Raw genomic sequence first — 18,745 nt, forward strand, 5'->3', positions numbered from 1 at the left:
CTCTCACGATTGTAAGTGATTTTTTTTCTTACATATTTCGGCACTTTCTTTTTCTCTTTCTCTCGTTCATTCTCTCTCTCTCTCTCTTTCTCTCTCCCTCTCTCGGTATGCGTCTTTGTATCTATATCTGCATCTGGTTACCTATTTGTATCTTGTATCTGGTTTATCTTGCCTACAGTGTTGATAAATTTTAGCATGTTAGTACTTTTTTACGTCAACATGCTTTAAGCAACCAAGAGGTACCATAGATAGGACTTGTTTAGATTTCACTAGCAGAGAACATAATGCTCCTAATGCTTGTGTTTATTTTTCCTTTTGAAAAAAAGAAAATAAACAAAAACAAATGTACCCATGGTACACATTTAATATTTTTATGAAAAGTAGAAGTGAAACGCACTTCGATTAGGGTTATTATTATTATTATTATTATTATTATTAATCTAGCCAGAAAATAAATTCCAAGACTAAAGTCTTAAAGCACTAACATTTAAGGCTTTAAATTGCTTTATTAAAAACTCTACCGCATTTGTGATTCGAACCCATAATCCTTGAGTTGCTAGTCGCGCCTCTTTGCTCACTCAGCCTCTCAAGTGGAACCGGCTAGGATTAATCTCATTTCATATCTTAATATTAAAATTTTGAATTGCCTGGATGTGATTGGTTGCTATTGTTTCTTCATATCGGGTCAGCTACTGAAAACGAAATTCGGTCATGAAGATAATTCCCTTGTTTCAATTATTAGTTTTCTGGCTTTGATTTTCTCCTTACGCTTACATTACACTTACCTACATTGATAAAAGTTCTAGATTCAATATCGAAAACAAATGATGTATGCGTAGGTAGTTAGATTTTTCTAATGCATTAACTTTGGCTATCTAGTGAACTGATTTTGCTATGCATTATCAGGTAAATCTCTGCAAAAAGGCTATACAACTTTATAAACTGCACGCTTAGTACGATTGTTGTATCGATGAGAATAAACAGCCGTTCGAAATATCCCTTATTGAGCGTACATTAACTAAACGTAGTCTAACCAAATAACGCTTTGAGACTTCAGATGACTTTAGATCCTTCGACAAAATCTCTGCTCAAAGACTACGATCTGCTAAACAGTTTTCTTATACTCAACGTATTGGGACGGACCAACAGTAATATTCAGTTGAGCTCTATCTTTAATTAGTTAATCGGCTATTTCTCCAATCCATTTCTCAAAACCATTTCTTCAACCAATCTTGAATACAATTGCTAGCTTTCGCAGTGATTGCAAATCTTTGACTTCCTGAACCTGAATTATAATTTTTATACCTTAAACAACTTGTGCTACAATGACTACAATGACTATGTCTGTCTGATATTTTTATGTTCAACCTGCAGTTCTCAATTTTTGATATATCTCGATTAAATTTGGTCTATCAACCTGTTTTCGCCAAAGGACGAACACTATTAAAAACGGTTCAGACCACTTTTTCCGCCGCTTTCCATACAATGCCTTACTTTGAACAGTCGTCATGTGATTAATTGCAGGGTGAAGTAGAATATTTATGAAAAACCTGTATTCCCTAATGAATACTACAACTATGAAAATAATTTATCAGCTTTCCTAATCGCATAAAAATGATCTCATCTGCTCCTACATACATAAACTTAGGAAAGGAATTCTATGTATATTAATGCTTCCCTAAATAGAAGTAAGAAAATTTGAGATATGTCTTAAAGTGAATTACTGTTACGCAAAGCAACGCGATCTACAAAAATTGCATAGTAATTTATTAGGCATTTATTAAGTTTTGTCGGCATTTCTTTGTTTATTTTTACTAAATTTTATTTTTTAGATTTATTTTATGCGGAAAATGTTCGAAATAATACCGAAACTATATCCGCCAAGTTTTATTATTATAATTAATTTATCCATGGAAATAAATTAAAAGATGTAAGCCTTGAAGCATAAGCATCTAATGCTATCGGCTTCATTTGGGATTTTAACCCACGATCATTGAATTGTCACTCCAGATTCTTTGCCTACTTGAACACTTAGGTTTTGAAAATTCCAAAAAGCAGTTAAACCGATAGATGTACATCATTGGTGTAAGACCGTTCAGGTTTCTATTGCGTATTGCAATGCACAGACGAAATAACGAAATTGCGAAATCTCTACCTTCTTTGTACTTTTTACTCCACTCAATCGTTTTCTGCCAATAATTTTATAATATTTTGTTTCATTAAATAAAAACCCAGAGAAGCCTTCTCTAAAACAAAATTTCAAAAAGTTTTCTAACCTGTATAGGTATAGAGCTCTTAAGATGGAAGGGGAGTAAAACCGATTGCCAAATAGCCAAGTAACTAGGAATTTTCACACACACACACACACACACAAAATGCCAAAACTTTCATTTTGCAATTATATGAGACGCCATTTTTCATTGGTAGCTTTACTGTATAGATATCCGAACGACAGATCTGCGTGATCCAAACCTGCCACTATAAATTTAAAACGTAAAACCTTAATAACTAGACTTGTTACCATATCACGATTTACATTTTGTAAAAACGTTCATCATCGTATCTTTTACAAATTTTCACTATCCATTTGTTATGGCAATTATCTTATTGATTTTTGTCAAGAAGTATTAAAAATGAAAAGCTTTTTTTTTTATACCCGTAAGGATTGTTAGATCCAATCTACTTTTAATAGCGTTTCTCCTTGCGTCACGACATTTGATTACACAAAACTACAAAAAATATTTTGATAATTGCAACACTGCAATTTGAATTTAGGACAAAATCGACATGAATCAAGTAAATACGCAGATGAACACATACGTTGAAATTAATTCCGTATTGATTGATAAAGCAAAAGCCTTTTTATGTCGTGCCCTTCTGGACTCGCACAAACTTAATCAAAAGGCAATTTTTCTTAGGGGAGCCAACATTAATCTACGCAGCATTCGCATCAACACCTCATTAGTGATCGGGACGTATGAGTGCTAGCTAAATTATATCAATAATATCAAACGAAGATGTACACGAGGTATATGTTATGGAATATTTATTATTACTCATACGACACCATCAGCATCAATAATAAAAAAAATAAAATGTTACACACGTCTAGTTACTCTACTGCGTATTTATACTTACTCTAGAGATGAAGAAAAGACGATTGATTCCAAAATTTTAAAATATTAAATTTTTTTTTTTAGGCCTGAGATATAATCCGTGAGCGAATTAAGAATTTTTAATATTATAGTTTTATTTCGTGCTTTTTTAAATTTAAAAACGTACTTTACACATAAAAAACTTGCAAGACTAATTCATGAAATTCTTTACACAATTCAGTCGAATCTACTGCTAACTTATTCAGTTATACTTAAACGTTATGAAAAGAGAAAGAAATCTTTGTTCGTATCTATCGTTATTTACATTTTCAACTGGTATAGGTTCGTTTGTGAAGGTGTTGGTGATACTATAGCGGTGGTTCATGGTTTATATTACATGTGCACATAAATATACTTACATTTGTTACACCTTATGATTTGTTATTGTTTGTTGTTTTTCCGAGCCATATATATATATATATATATACTGCTCTTGCGTGTTTTTCTTCTTTTGTTGATTACATTAGCGTTTAGTAACAGGTACATGAATGTGAAAAGGCCAGGCCTACCTTTACATGGTGGTTTTATGAATGAATTACTTTTTCAAACTGTATTCGCTTTGCAAACTTGAAGAAAATTTAATAGTAATACTTATGAATGAATTTTTTGCTTTTATTTGTTAATTGTTTCTCGCTACTTTGTTTTAGTATACGTATTTATATAAATATATATGTATGTATGTATGTATGTATGCATGTATGTGTGTATTTCTATCGGAAATTATTCGTAAACTTTAAATAAAAATAAATAAGTCGTATCTTATAAAATATATATATGTATGTACATTTTGCATAGGTATTCATATCATCTTTCCCGTCGTATAATCTCCGATTTTTGCAACTTTTTCTTGTTCCTTTTTCACATACTCCTCATCGGCTAGGTATTGCATTTTATTCACTCGTTTGCACGTTTTTAAATCGTATTCAAAAACACATGGAACACTGTTTGGTATATTAAGTTCAGTAATTTCCTTTTCGCCAATACCTATAGAATTCAATTTTATTAACGTTAACTGGAAATTTTTTCTTAATTTCCTCTATTTTTTTTTTTTTTTTCTCTTTATACGTACCGTCTATATGCTTGATAAGTGCTCGCACCACAGTACCATGAGCCACAACTAATACACGGGATCCTTTTAATACTTCCTTCATGATATCACATTCCCATAAGGGTAGGACGCGAGCAATAACCTCTTTCAGTGACTCAGTATCGGGAAATATATCTTCCGGTATATTTTTGAATTTTGGATTGTTACGTATTTTACAATAAAAAGGATTTTCAGGCACAATTTTTGGTGGGAGTACATCATACGAACGGCGCCAAATTTGTATCTGTTAATAAATATGTAATCTGCACTGTGGTATACATACAAACATACGTGCAAGCAAACACGCAATCGAGCGCTCTCTTATACACACATGTATAGGCATTAAATAAGTGCATGATATAAGCAAAGTTTTCCTTATAAAGAACTTCTTTTTTTCTTTTTTTTTGATTATAATATGCGATTGATACAAAATTGTAACATTTTGTTCTCAGACTATTTACTCTTGGTAGCTCCAACGACACGTATACAATCAGACTGATGGACAGATCCAAGGTTATTGTCTTATGCTTATCAAGCAAAGAAGAGGATCTTTTAGTGTATTTAAAAAAAGATCAGAATATGTTTTCAAATATTTTATAGTTAAGATGACGCACTTTTTCAAGGCAAGGAAAAATTTTACCATTTTTAGACTGAATATTCGAAGTAATATAGACAAGACCATTTAAAACTTTAAGAAGTACGTTTTGCTTAAAACAATTCGGATATTTTTTTTTTTTTTTGTAACAAAAAACAAGGATAGTCAACTGATCAGCCGTGCTTCCAACTTGTTCGCTTGCAACCCAAAAAACAAGTTCGCAGTGATATAAGTAAACGAATTATTGCTTTGACGAAAAGAAAAAATTAAACTCAATCCTATGATAATATCAGGAAATTATGCTAGTTTCAGAAAACTTTTTTACATTCTCCGCTTGCAGAGAGCGTAAAGCAAGCATTTCATAAGATATTAATGAAAAAAAAATTACAATCGGGTAAACAGAGTAATAGGCCATACATATGGATGGATGGAAGATTCCCTGAAAAGAAATGCACTTAAACGGGAAGAAGATATAATTTTTTGTATTTGAGCAAGAAAATAAATGAAGGTAGTGTATTAGGTGAAACAGGCTAGAATACTTAATTACATGCCATATCAAAATAATACAATGTTTTTGTTCCCTCTTCCCCAGCGAGGGAAATTTTGTTCTTCAGATTGTCGCATTGCAGGTGTATGCTTAAGTGAATGACATACGAAATTGAAATCAAAATTTACAAATCAAAGCTGAATGGATTAGTGGAATTTCGTCCACCAGGCAACACGCCGACGGAATTTACATGTTATATAGGAATGTTGATAGGAGTTTTTGGCTTTCACAAACAGAATAACACAACTAATAGTGTTAAAAGACAGGAGCATACTTAGAAGAGAGCACATATTTACACATAACCTTTAGAATGGGTACATTTCATTTTGTATAGAGTCCCTTATATAAGACCGAGTTTTTTTCTACCGAATCTTCCTTACATTTAAATGATCGCATGAGACATTTATTTCTATGCAAAATATATTGTATGTATATAAGAGCTCATTACATTAGATTTGAAAAAAGTTACAGTATTACGTCAGTCAGAATATCTCAATAACAGTCTTTTTTTCTTCATTCCAAGCACGTCGCTAGCAAAGGTCGGGTATAGCACAGTGTAATATCTACATCGACAGATAAATAATAAAAAGGTAAGTAAATTTTTCAACAATATTTTCTTATAACATAGAACAAATGTGTCCAATCATGAATAATATTGTATATGTGTAAACATATCCCACATAATATACATTATAAGAACAAGTCTTCACTTCTGCAAATTATAAATATATATATTCTTAGCAGACATCATAGTTTGTTAGAAAAAGTCGCCTAAACGCCATTTAATATATAGAAAGAATCTTAAATATTTCTTAACGTAAAACTTAAACCAAGTACAAGTACTTGCCGTTCGTAAAATCAAGAGATATGTTGGATATGTTTGTCGATTAATTTGAGATTTTCATTTATCTACACCAAATCAGTTAATAAATATTTCCGAAAGTGGAACAACTACCTTTTTTCTTAAAATATTCTGTTCACAAACCCTTCCAGAAGTGGAACAAATAGGCATAAATCTCTGTTCAATACTAAACGATCAGAAGAAACTCAAGGCTTTCAATCTAACATAACATTGTTGACCTGTTTTTAATATCGGTATACAAATCCTTTGCTTAAGATATATTCCCCTATATCTCGTCCTTATCATAGTCCTCCATGGTCTTTTTTCTTCCAATTTCATGTTTTTGAGTTTTCTCCTTGGGCTTCCCTGACTTGTAACGAAGGGCGGGATATATTGGACAATGATATGCTCGGACATCATGTACCACTGTTAACTTTCATATATTGTCCACCACCAAAGCTTACAAGTTTATCAGGTTTAATGGTAATATTCCATTATAGCAAGCAAGAAAATCGTCAAATGAACACATCTCTGAATATCGTTTGTCGTTAGTACTTTCCTAACCGAATGAAATGAGATTAAAAAGTGAATGGCTGGACTTAAGAAAACGAATTCCAAAAAAGCCCAACGAAATTGCCGCTAAAGCGGGAGAGCAATCCGTTAATAGATAAGGCTTTTTATTTGAAAATTGTATCTGCATCCTGTATCTATCTATATCTACAATATCGGTCAAAGACAATATCGAAAAAAATCCAAACTCACAAACTTTCAATCTTAATTTCAATCTAAAATTTGTTCGAAAATCCTTCTCGATCGGAATTTCTCCAAAACTCAACGTAAAGATGATCGCTATTGGCTAAAAAATTATTTCTATCTTTGTATTTCTATATGAACAGATATGAAAATCCCATAAGCTAAGGTAACCGCATCTTCTTCGTGAAACAATTCAAAGATCAAAACTTTCCCGATTGCTACAGATGACTTAAAAACTGAATTGATCTTATTAGACTACGTATCGGCTGCAAATCAGGTTTGAATGGATACCTATTACGTTTCCAATAAGTGAAAAGTTAAAGCGAACATTTTCTTGGATATCAACTTAACATTTGATTCAAATCGAGTGATATAATCGAGTGACTGTTCTCCGATCAACTTAATTGACCACTCCGTACATTCTGATATTTAGTTGTGATTGTTTAGAAAGTGAATGTTCACAACAAGCGCTAAGACGCATATAAGCTGGTAAATAGCTTTATTTGCTTAATATTTGTATTTACCTGCTCTTCGCCAAATTTATCAGCCATTTCACGTTTGTTGTAACCTGTCAAATTGCCGTAATGCCGTTCGTTTAGACGCCAATGACAGCGCACCGGTAAGTTGGAGTAGTTCATACCATTGGCAATGACATCCACAGTTTGATGAGCACGCAGCAATAAAGATGTGTAAATCAAATCGAACTCCATTTTATGTTTCCGCAAACCGGCAACAGCGATCTTTGAAGCATACTCAAGACCTAAACGAAGCAAAAACACAAAAAAAAAAAAAGTGAAGGAAAAATTTTAGAAGAAAATTTGGGAAAAAACCAATTTGTTATTATTCCTTTCGCACACAGACACACACACGCCCACATATATATATATATATATATAATTACAATTACATATATATGTATATATATATATATATTTTTTTTTGTTTACATTTATTTGTTCACGCGTACCTTTCTCGCTGAGCGGACTATCATGCCAACCGCAAAATAAATTCATTTTATTAAATTCACTCTCACCGTGACGTAGAAGCACCACTTTATTGGTATTCATGTTGGCGGCGGCACTATAAGCGACCGTCGTTTTAAAACTATATATATATATATATATATAAAAAAAAAATACTTCAAAATTTTATTTTTTAATTAAATACTTTGTTTTTCTATGTTTATTTAAAAAGAAAACTAAGTAGATTGAGTGAATGAGTGAAAGAGAGAGGAAAAGAGGGAGAAAGAGAGTAAACACGCTCGAGTGCAGAAAACTAAATCTGTTTGTTATCACTGACAAAATGAAACTAACGTCTAAACAGTATGAGATGACGACTTGCAAAATGGTAACAACAGCTGAGCTGTTCGTTTACTATGTATATCTAAAGTAATAACAATAACAAAAACGAATGCAAAATGCTTTGTTCTTTTCGAACATACCATTCACAGAAATCATCACGTTTTGTTTTGTTTTCTTCTTTTTTTTTTTACATTACTTTATTTACTTATTTTATTCTTGCTGCCTGCATTTGCTTTTTGCACTAGCATCCGATTTTGTTGTTTAGCTGATGATGTTATTTTTTTTCTTTAGTATTGTTGTTGTTGTTGTTGCCGGTTTTGCAATTTTATTCGTGCACATAAATGTCCAAATCGAACAGATGCATTAGTTTATGTATAATCACTGTTCACGGTTTTTGTTGTTGGTCTAGCAAAAAGATTTTTTTTTTTTTCACAAACAATTTCGTTCAAACTGTTACGCGCTAAACTGTTTACTTTAGTGTTCTTTTTGTTTATAAACGAGCTGTGATATTGTACTCATATATATGGCAATGGGAAGTATGTATATATACATTTTTGCCAGCTTAGCTGACTTATATTCTATGCATAGACGCATTCATACTCACACATGCTAGCAATAGGTATGCATTGTATAGATGTATAGATGTATGCACATTGTAAAGGAAATGTTGTTTGCCGATCGCATTGTTTTGTTTTGTGTGTTGAATATTTATGCGCATGTGTGCAGATAAACATAATAGAAATGCGAATGTTATTTGCAAAAATCGTTAGCGTAAGAACGTGTAAATATTCTAAAGAAAAAAAAACCGAAAACAAGAATGTGACTTGAAATGGCATCAAACGCAATTGTAAATACCCTGGTATTGTATATTATAAAAGCTAGCGGGCCTTTGTATGATAGTGTGCCAAATTTTGAAAATTTTTTCAATTAGTGGTCGGACGGTGACGGATGGGGGGAGACGAATTATGCCAAGTTTTACGCACCTAATCTCTCTTAGATTCAACAGCTGTCAATAAGCGAATTTTGAGCAGATCTCTGAGCAGTCCGCGCCAAAACACAATCTTAGTTAATGTGGTCTTTAGTATACAAGTGGAATAGAAAACTCCAGTAAATATTATTACAATGCTTTTTTCTTATTAATCTTTTCTAACAACCTGGGTCGACCTATGTCCGTCCGTCGATTGTGTGGTATTGCAACGCTATTATTGCAAAAATCGAGATGCGAAACTCTCTGATTCTTTGCCTATACATTTTTAACTGGCGCCCAGAGATCGAATTTACAAATCAGTTCAATGGCCTATATCCCATACCCAAAATAAGCAAAAAAGTATATTGACATTTGAACTCAATGCAGATAATCAATACAATATACAGAACACCAAGCTTGCATCCGCAAAAAGTACCTTATCCAACTGCCATTGAATATTACTTCATATCCTCTCATAAATATTCTCTTGCGCTTGTTAAAAGACCATGATTGAACAATTGACGCATCCACATTTGACAAAATATTTCCCAATTAATTTCTGCTGCTTTAAGGTAATACCTAATAAGTTGTTCAGTCACTTTTTTTTATATTACTTTAAGCTAAAGCGAGCACGACAAGACGATTTTCAATTTTCATCATTCATCCCAAACTAAGAACATTTGCATCAAACTCAGCATTGGCAACCATGAGAATCCCATCAAGCAACGCGTGGACGGATGGATGAATGGAGCTGTAGACAAGCTATCTTAAGTTTATAAGGATTATTTATCGCTTATAGCATCGCTAATATACATGCCATGTTTTTTTTTTTTTTTATGGAAGAAATAGTAAAATTGGTATAATCTTTGCATGGCAGAGGAATACTTTGCGGTAACTGGCAAAAAAAAAAAACAATAATTTTTTTATACAAAAAGCTTGGACGTAAGTCGATTCAAAGCATTTGTAGCATAATAGAATGGAATATTCTGTTACAGTTTTCAATGGACATACGCTATAGTTCGTAGACTGAAGATAAAAGTATTCAGCACTTTTATAAGCAACTAGGTTTTCAGAAATTTTTGGTTAGCAAATCATGTCTTATTTCATGAAACGGTTTTAAGGACTCAAAGAATACAACGGTTTTTCAGGTCCTCGATAATAAGCACATTTCCTTTGAATCTTATGGTACGCTTTTCTAAAAAGTGCCAATACAACAATGAAAACATTATATTCCGATGACATATAAAAATTTTTTTTGCTTTTACTTCCAAAATATCTTTCTTTCCCGTAGCTTCGATTTCTTTTCGAAATTTTTCCAACTTCCTGATTACCTTTACAAAGACACTAGAATATAGATGAGGAATTATAGATAAAGCACCAGTAAGAAAGCTATATTCGGCGGGGGCACAATCTCGCAAACCCACCACTACGTTTTTCGCATTCTACTCTCCAAGTTCTTTTATTTGACACCCACATCGCTGGTATTATGAAGAAAGAAGTAATCGCGGTATCTACCATATCTATTTTAGGATTAACCTATCTTCAGATAAATAATATAACTTCAGTTGAGGAGTGAATAAAGTAGTTTTAAACATTCTGCCGCTTTTGCCTTATGATAAATCTCAAGAAAGTGGAAAAATAAAATTTAATCACGGTTAAGTTTATGTAGCCATGGCCGATTGGTTCCATTCTCGGATCTAAAGAGGAGACTCTTTCGTAAAGTAAATGTCGAAAATTTCCGAGTAACGAGCAATAATCCAGAAATTTTTGTTAAAAAAAAGTGAGCTGCGTTCACTCACTCCACTGCGAGCTTCTGCTCCGACCGCTTTGATCTATTTTCAATGCCAATCTGAGCGAAAAATTTGAAGTCATTTTCGCGACCAGGAGATTGCCAACACACACCACACATATACACAGACGCACAGACATGGCTAAATCAATTCAGAATTCCGCAGGAACTGTGAGGCTTCTTTTTCGTTGCTACATACATTATGGAAGAAAACGAAATGGTGGTGTAATAATAACAAAATCAGCAAGGTATAAGCAATTTCAATTTGAATTCATGGGCAAAATGTATCTTGTTTCAAGTAACTCGATTAGTGATTTGCGGGATCTTCTCTTTCTGCGAATTTTTCATATTTCAAAATAAAATAAAAAGGCAACCTTTGTCTCTATCGTGACTATATGAACAAAGAAAATATTTATATTGACTATTTGAGGCATTGATGTTTGCCTACTCGGTTGATCGGTTTGATACTATTTTTTTTTTGCAGTATTTCAGCGAATTATAACTGCTGGTTTTCCCCTTTTTTTTTTTTGTTCTTCTTAATAAGAAATATTCTGTAATTTTATGCTGATGCGCGTTTCCAGTTTATTCTGAAAATTTCGATAATTCCCCTAAATTGAAACTAGCACAAAATCTCTAGATTACAAAAAAAATTAATCGTATAAGATATATTGAAAAGAAGAATTTTGTAACGAGAAAAAGAGAAAAGTTTCCTTTCCTATTGTATTTGTAAGAGATTTTCCTACTATCGTAAGCCGGATAGGGTTTTGAATAGATTTATTTGATCCAAGGCAAAGGTAGGTCGCAATCGATTGATCTTTGCTGATAATATGATCAAGTTACCTCTTGGGTCGTTCGCTAAAGTTGCTCTTGTCCTTCTCGCCGTATTCCTGTGTTATCAGCATTGCATATAGGACAACCATCTTGGGCCTCTTCTTTTCTCGCTATTTGTAAATGATCTTTTCTTAGTTGTATTAGCAAAGTTCTACACTTAAAATGTTTGCAGATGATGTAAAAGTTTATCATTCTTTTGACAGGCTTACTGATACATCTTATCTCCAGGGTGATTTGACTGATTGGGCGCACCTGATCGGAAATGGACGGCATGCCACTGAATTCGAAGAAATAGAAGCAATTCTTATTGCTATGAGTAAGCTTGCTGCCCCTATGTCATATGCAATTAATAACTTGATTCTAAACTCAGGTTCAACGTTCATATTGAAACTTCTGTTAGTGAAGCTAAAACTCTTCTGGGTCCCATTAAAAGATAGTCTAGAGAGTTTGGTATATTGCGAAAAAGTTGTATACTTCCTTGGTTAGAATATTCAGTTGTTCAGCTATGGACGCTAAGTAATACTTATTGAGTCTGTCCTTGCATTGCGTAACTTGACTGAAGATCCGTCCATGGCGTTATCCCCATGCGAGAATAGGATGAAGCTTATTGATTAACCGACGGTTCAGAAAATGTCAGGGAAATATCTGGTATGTTATTTATGGCTAAACTAATGAAGGGTGATGTTTCCAGCTCCGGCATTGTTGGATCACGTCTCTTTTAACGTTTCGTCAAAGGTTGTTAGGCAATGCTTTGCTTTGCCTCTCGAACGCTACCGTATCAATTATCTTCCTTATAATCCATGTTGGGTTTTATATTGAATTGGAAATGGTAATTACAACACCTTGGATCGTTTTTTTTTTTTTGGTCCTACAATGTAATAAAAGATCGGAGGAATTTGAACATAGCAGCCTTCATAAGGATATAGTTTTTTTTAACAATTCACATTCGTAACGTTAGCTGATAAATAGTAGGCTTTATAGCTAACAATGCTAAATAAATAAATAAAATTAGGAGACTTTGAACTTGAACTGGCGGTATAAAAAATTTTTATTGTTTGCTTAGCTTCAGAAATAATCGAATATTTCGTTTCTCAAGGAACCGTATGAGGTTAGGTAGTGTTCCTTACTAAGACTTTCTTCCAAAATCCAGCTCATCACAATTTGTCAGTGATTGTAAGATTTTCAATTTTTTACCAGTATTCAGTCTGGTAAAGAGACGCAGGAAGTGAAGACAATCTATCGGTTGATTGTTGATCACTCAATCAGATTTTATTAAATATAGGCTTCTCAAAGTGCCTTGCAACTCTAAGAGCACAAATAGGCTGTGACTTAAAAGCTCAAAAAAAGCCGGACACCGCCAAACAACTTTACCCGAAGAGACAATTCATTGATCATTATGAGTGATGCGGATAAGTTTAGGTGCAACGGCTTCATTAATAACGTCGAGAACGAAATGGATTTTTATTGCAATAAACGTCTCCATAATAAGATCCACTTCTAATTCAAGTGAATCATTAATGAGAAAGTGTAAAGTGGTGTTTAGCCCGAGGCCGTCGTTACAAGCTTTTTAAGAAAATTAAAAAACAAGTGCCGTTCGAGGAACACCGAATGGGAATGAACTTCGCTAAAGGTAGGTGGTGCCCTTACGAAACGCTCTATATAACGCTTGCCGACGCGAATTAATAACTTGGAATCAGAAAGACTCTTGACATGGGATAAATCAAAAAAACAAACAAATATGTATGAGGCGTAATGAGATGCTACGACAAATTTTCCATATGATATGTTCGCGCACCCACAATTCAGATGAAAAGTGAAGCGGACATCGTGCGATTGCTTCAAGCGAATCAACAAAGCTAATATACCCTTATGTAAAAACGGATAAAAATATCAAGTGCATATTCAAGGTCAAGAATTATTTACCTTCTTTTTAAGAGTAAATACATTTTCCGGTCTTTACAAAAAACATTTTAAAATTTGCGATTTGTAACATAATATAAATATATATATATAATTTATATATATATATAATTTATGAGATCGTATTCCATCATTTTGTTTTTTTCCGCCACATTATCGATAAAGTGCAACAAGAAAGGAGGAAAAAATGCTGACATTTCAGCAGAATCAATTTGAAAATAGGTGTAAGCCGTTCATAAATTTCAACTGGGTAGCTGCTACAAGAAGTTAAAATTTGTCAATAAGCTTTCATCAATAACTACGATGATAAAATTATTTATTAAAAAAAATAAAAATAAAGAAAATTAATTAGTAAAGAACTTCCCAAAGAATTGGCTATAGCAACAGGGTAACGGACTAAAGTTGATATGAATAAGCAAGCATTTAAATAACTTCTGTCGGCGTCCACAATAAGAAAACAAAGTGTCCCTTTAAATATTCCATTAAGTTGCAGATTATAGATAAAGACAAGTTCAAGTGCCCTACATCCTTGCGCAGATAGAATACAGATAGAGTTTTAAGCAAAATGCATCACTGGAGTGGAAGAACATGTGATTTATACGAATAAGGTTTATCAGAGCCATTTAAAACTTCGAAATGAAACGAAGAACATCTGCAATTGAGGAAGAGTAAATAGTGAGAAAGAATCTTCAATACCGATCAATTAAAGCAAGTTTATTATTACTGGCTTCAAATATTATATCCTGGACATGTCAATTGACAGTAATTATCGGAGTAGTTTAAGGCTGACCCTTTCACCTGATCCCAGAAAGAAACTCGTAGCGAATTGTAGATCGATATCTCCTAAATGAAGTGGAATTCTTGTGCATTGTGGCATAGTTTCTTTTTAAATCAATTTTCAAACTTCCACTGTAGATTTATGTTCAGTTTTTTTATTCTCCAACAGGGACAACGATCGCCAACTAAAAATGCGAAAGAATAAGCCTTTTATAGCCCTGTGTTTTGGAGGTTAATATAAAAAAATGTTGGGCTCAGATCGTGAATGTTTAGAAAAAAGGTTCAAAAGGCTGCTAAACTACTCGTAGTCAACTAACCCGTCTTTGTGTACGTGTTCGCTTATTAGCTTGTCATCTGCCTTCCCATGGCCAGTATTTCAAAGATTGAATTATAATCCAAGCCCAACAAAGCTTTATAAGGAAATTTGGAGAAATTTGATTAAAAAATAGATTAAAAATTATTCCAAATACACAATCTCCTGTCAAGTTAATTTAAAGACAAATAAAATCATTCAAGATATACCCGAAGTGGTCCGATCTGAGACTGTCTCAGTAGCGCTCTCTGTGGGTCAAAACGCGTTATGGTAGCAAATTTCATCAAAATCTCGAAAATTATGGCTTGTTGAATCCAAGAATTGTAAAAAAGCGGACGCACGGACAAGCAAGCTCAAAAACTGATTCTGAATCAAAAAAAAAAAAACTTTAAAAAATATATATAAATTTTTTATTATGATTATTTACTTAAAATGCCCTCTGAAGCGTTTGATCTCAAATATTTTTGATACTTCTAAAAATCGTATCATCCATATATACCTGTCATCTGATATATATATGGAATATGTGATCTCTGTTATATCCTTCCTTTATTGTTATATATCCTCGTGAACAGCAAATACTTAAACAACTTTCTCATCCTAACGTAAAAAACTGACCGATGTGATAAAAGTATCCGATCCACAAGTAAATAAAGCAAAATTTTGTTTTCCTCTCCTCTAACGATTGTCATTGAATTTGAAATTTTGTGAAATTTTTGTAATTTGCAACAAATCTCTAGCTTTTAAATAATTTATAGATATATGTGTTCAACAACACATATGTATATAACAGAATAAAAACTTACTTACGCACATATTTAAAATACACCAAAGCAATAAACCGAACTAAGTGAATACATCTGGCGTGTGTTGTAAACGTTTATGTGATTTCTAAACTACTTTGTTGTGTGAGATATTATTTTTTTTTCTTGCCTACGACAGCCAACAAAAAGAAGCAATAATACGTTACATTTTTCCCAACGACGGTCGTATAAATTCCATTTGAACGTTTTTGGAAAACGATTAATTTTATTTAACTTTTTGCCGCGTTAGCTGATGAACACATAATAAACGCTTTTTGGTTTTTTTCTTTTTTTTTAGCCTTTTATTATTAAACAATTTATAAATAGTCAATTTTTGAATTTGGATAATAGCAAACTATCAAATGTAAAAACAACAAAAATCAATACAAATGTCAGCTGTGTTCATTACAGACAGTGTTGTAAAATATTTCTATATTCGAGAAAAACGAATTATGTTCGAGATATTAAATATAGAGATGCCTGAGATATCTGAAGATTTCAATTGCTTTTCTAAAAACTAAGTGGAACCATTTAACTTCCCTCCATATTGCAAAAACTTAAATACATAATTGAAAAAACAAGTATTTTTCAAAATTTGCTTGAACCCTCTTTGTATAACGATCTTTTATATATCGTTGCGATGCAATAGGCAAGACTTTTCGGGTTTAATGACCAAAAAAATAATCACATATCTATAGAGTAAAATATGAGGTAATTAAGAATTCAATAAAACGCTGAGGTCCCGCTTATGTACTTCAAATCCTTCGTATCATCGATTTTAATCAAGCAATTAATCTTTATACCCTTACACCATTTATGTTATAACTGCCTATTAAGTTTGTGCAGAAGTATCCAAGACTCAGAAGGACCTTTTATTACGCCGATCAATTCAGATAATGATTCAGTGAATCGATCTAAGCTTGCCTGTACGTCTGTCTTTCTTGTCTTCTTGCGTTCAGCCTACAAATCACAATTTGGTACAATATCGACGAACGCTTTTGAAAATCGGATTTGACAAATTTTTCGACTACTTCTAATATAATGCTTTATGCATGCAAATTGTGTGCAGTACAGTGTAATACTCAAACAGTGTAATAATTCAAAGGAGGTGACGTATCCATTGCTAAAGAAAGAAACATTTCACGATTCTGCTGACATTTTTCATTCAATTTCATTTAATTTTTGTTTAGTTTCTTGATCAATAATGCCTACTATAGCAGAACCCGCAGTTTTTTTGAATTGGTGACAATGCCTCAACAGCATTTGGGTAAATTGGAAAATATCCTTGATCGCGAACCACCTCCAGTGTCACCTTGTGGTTTCACTAGCTGGGAGGTACTCGTTCGTAACTTTAGCTCACGTTGCGATAGCTGTTGCAGGCCGTGGTCGGATCGATTGGTTAGACGAAATTGATAGAGGAATTGAAATTATCATATCGAAAATATGGCAAAGTTTTTTGAGAAAGGAATCATTAATAATCACTGGTAGTTGAATTCGAAGGGAGAAACTGAAATGAACGAGAGAAATGATTGAGTTCTGACAGAATTTGTGACCACCAGCTAGGCACTTTGCCGCAAGTCTTATTTTTGAAAAAACTTTTTTGATTCTGCGGACTAGCTCTTGGTTGGTGCCTTATGAGTTAAGGAAAGTCGAAAGCAGCCGGCATAGTTTTTGACTATCGATAAAATACTCAGAGCAACAAAAAGAATTAGATATATTGAGAGAAGACCAGCACAAAAACTAGTTTACCACGTTCTAAAAGGTCGATTAAAGCTGATGAGGACAAACTTAAGGAGATTAAGTGATGTAAAGCGGCAAATAACAAATCGCAAAATCGCTGCGAGATAACATTTATCGAAATCGACCTTTCATAACGATACATTTATCATCTATAAAAAATAGTCATTCATTTTGATCAAAAAATAAGGGGAAAACCGAACAAACATTGATTTTCCTTTCCCTTGCCGGGAAGCATATGTAGCTTTCTTATATATCGAGGATCGAATTTTTTGCTTTTTTATTTGTAGGCTTAAAGTGTTCAGGCTTTTATTTAACAAATCACTCAATGTCATCCTACTACGTACATGCTTAATATAGCTGCGAGCAGCAAAACAACTGCGAACGATAATTGTTGGAACTTCGCTAATTACGCAGATAGACTCTACGCATTACTCTACTCATTATAAATATCGTAGTCAATCTTAAGAAGTAGAGATGATTTAAAATTTGAAGTTAAAAAAGTCGTTTTCGGTACTGCATGATGGATAAACTACTTGAAATTAAAGGAAGGCAGATATTTTTATCTTTTCCATAAAAGTTTAACACCTTTACAAGAGTACATGATTAAATTACTTGATATTTAATATTTAATATTTATAATGATTTTAATATTTTCACGTATTTTGACTGTGAGCCTATTAATCGGGGTTTTGTCGCCGACGCTTGCCGAACCATAGCTTATTAATCGACTTTTCTTTTTCCCACGGACACTAACCGACCGAATGTGTATTAATCGACAATACGAACAGTCTGTTAGCTTAGCTCTAATACCATAAGAGTTAAGTAATTGAATCTAGTCATCCTATCATAACATAAAGCAGGCAAGATTATCTGAGCTGGCGCCAGGGACCAAACCGCCTGCCGGTAAAGCGTTGAAAAGCAGCCGAAGGCACCTTTACAAATTTAACTAGTAACCTGCCAATATATTGTTTTGAGAAGGCCCTTACGCAGGGCGTAACCAGAACTAAAAAATGACGTTCATATCTTTGAATCGCATAAAGAATTTATTAAGAACAAATTAAGAATTTCTTATTGGAAACGGGTGTGTTGCTATTGCAAATTCAAAAATTGCCAAAAAATAATAAAATTTATAAATCGCAGAATGGCATGTAAGAAGAGCATATCGTAGAAAGAAATAGAAGAACAAGAACAAAATATCTTCTTATAGTATTTCTTCAATTTGACGAAATTTTGAACTTTTCTTGATGCCGACTCGTAATTCTTTATTTCCCATAATGCTTAGACATGCAAAAGGCATTAAAATGCAGATTTGAGTTGAAGCGCATA

General features: G+C 33.1%; 1 protein-coding gene across 7 annotated transcripts; it reads right to left on the bottom strand.

The window, feature by feature from the left end:
* Positions 1–3,867: 3,867 nt before the first annotated feature.
* Positions 3,868–15,994, bottom strand: LOC119640881 (phosphoglycerate mutase 2). 7 transcript variants are annotated; one of them, XM_038039178.1, is made up of 5 exons: positions 15,847–15,994; positions 8,012–8,082; positions 7,503–7,738; positions 4,225–4,486; positions 3,868–4,139 (listed from the first exon to the last, which is right to left on the bottom strand). In XM_038039178.1, exons 1-5 carry the CDS (start codon positions 15,876–15,878, stop codon positions 3,955–3,957), a joined length of 786 nt encoding a protein of 261 aa, XP_037895106.1. In that variant the 5' UTR covers positions 15,879–15,994; the 3' UTR covers positions 3,868–3,954. The 7 variants fall into 7 exon arrangements, with proteins under 7 accessions (XP_037895106.1, XP_037895105.1, XP_037895108.1 ...); XM_038039177.1 differs by having other exon boundaries at positions 7,946–8,082; positions 15,847–15,993; XM_038039180.1 differs by lacking the exon at positions 15,847–15,994 and adding an exon at positions 15,687–15,828 and having other exon boundaries at positions 7,946–8,082.
* Positions 15,995–18,745: the final 2,751 nt, after the last annotated feature.

The sequence above is a fragment of the Glossina fuscipes genome, unplaced genomic scaffold (assembly GCF_014805625.2).
Source record: "Glossina fuscipes isolate IAEA_lab_2018 unplaced genomic scaffold, Yale_Gfus_2 128, whole genome shotgun sequence".
NCBI lineage: Eukaryota > Metazoa > Arthropoda > Insecta > Diptera > Glossinidae > Glossina > Glossina fuscipes.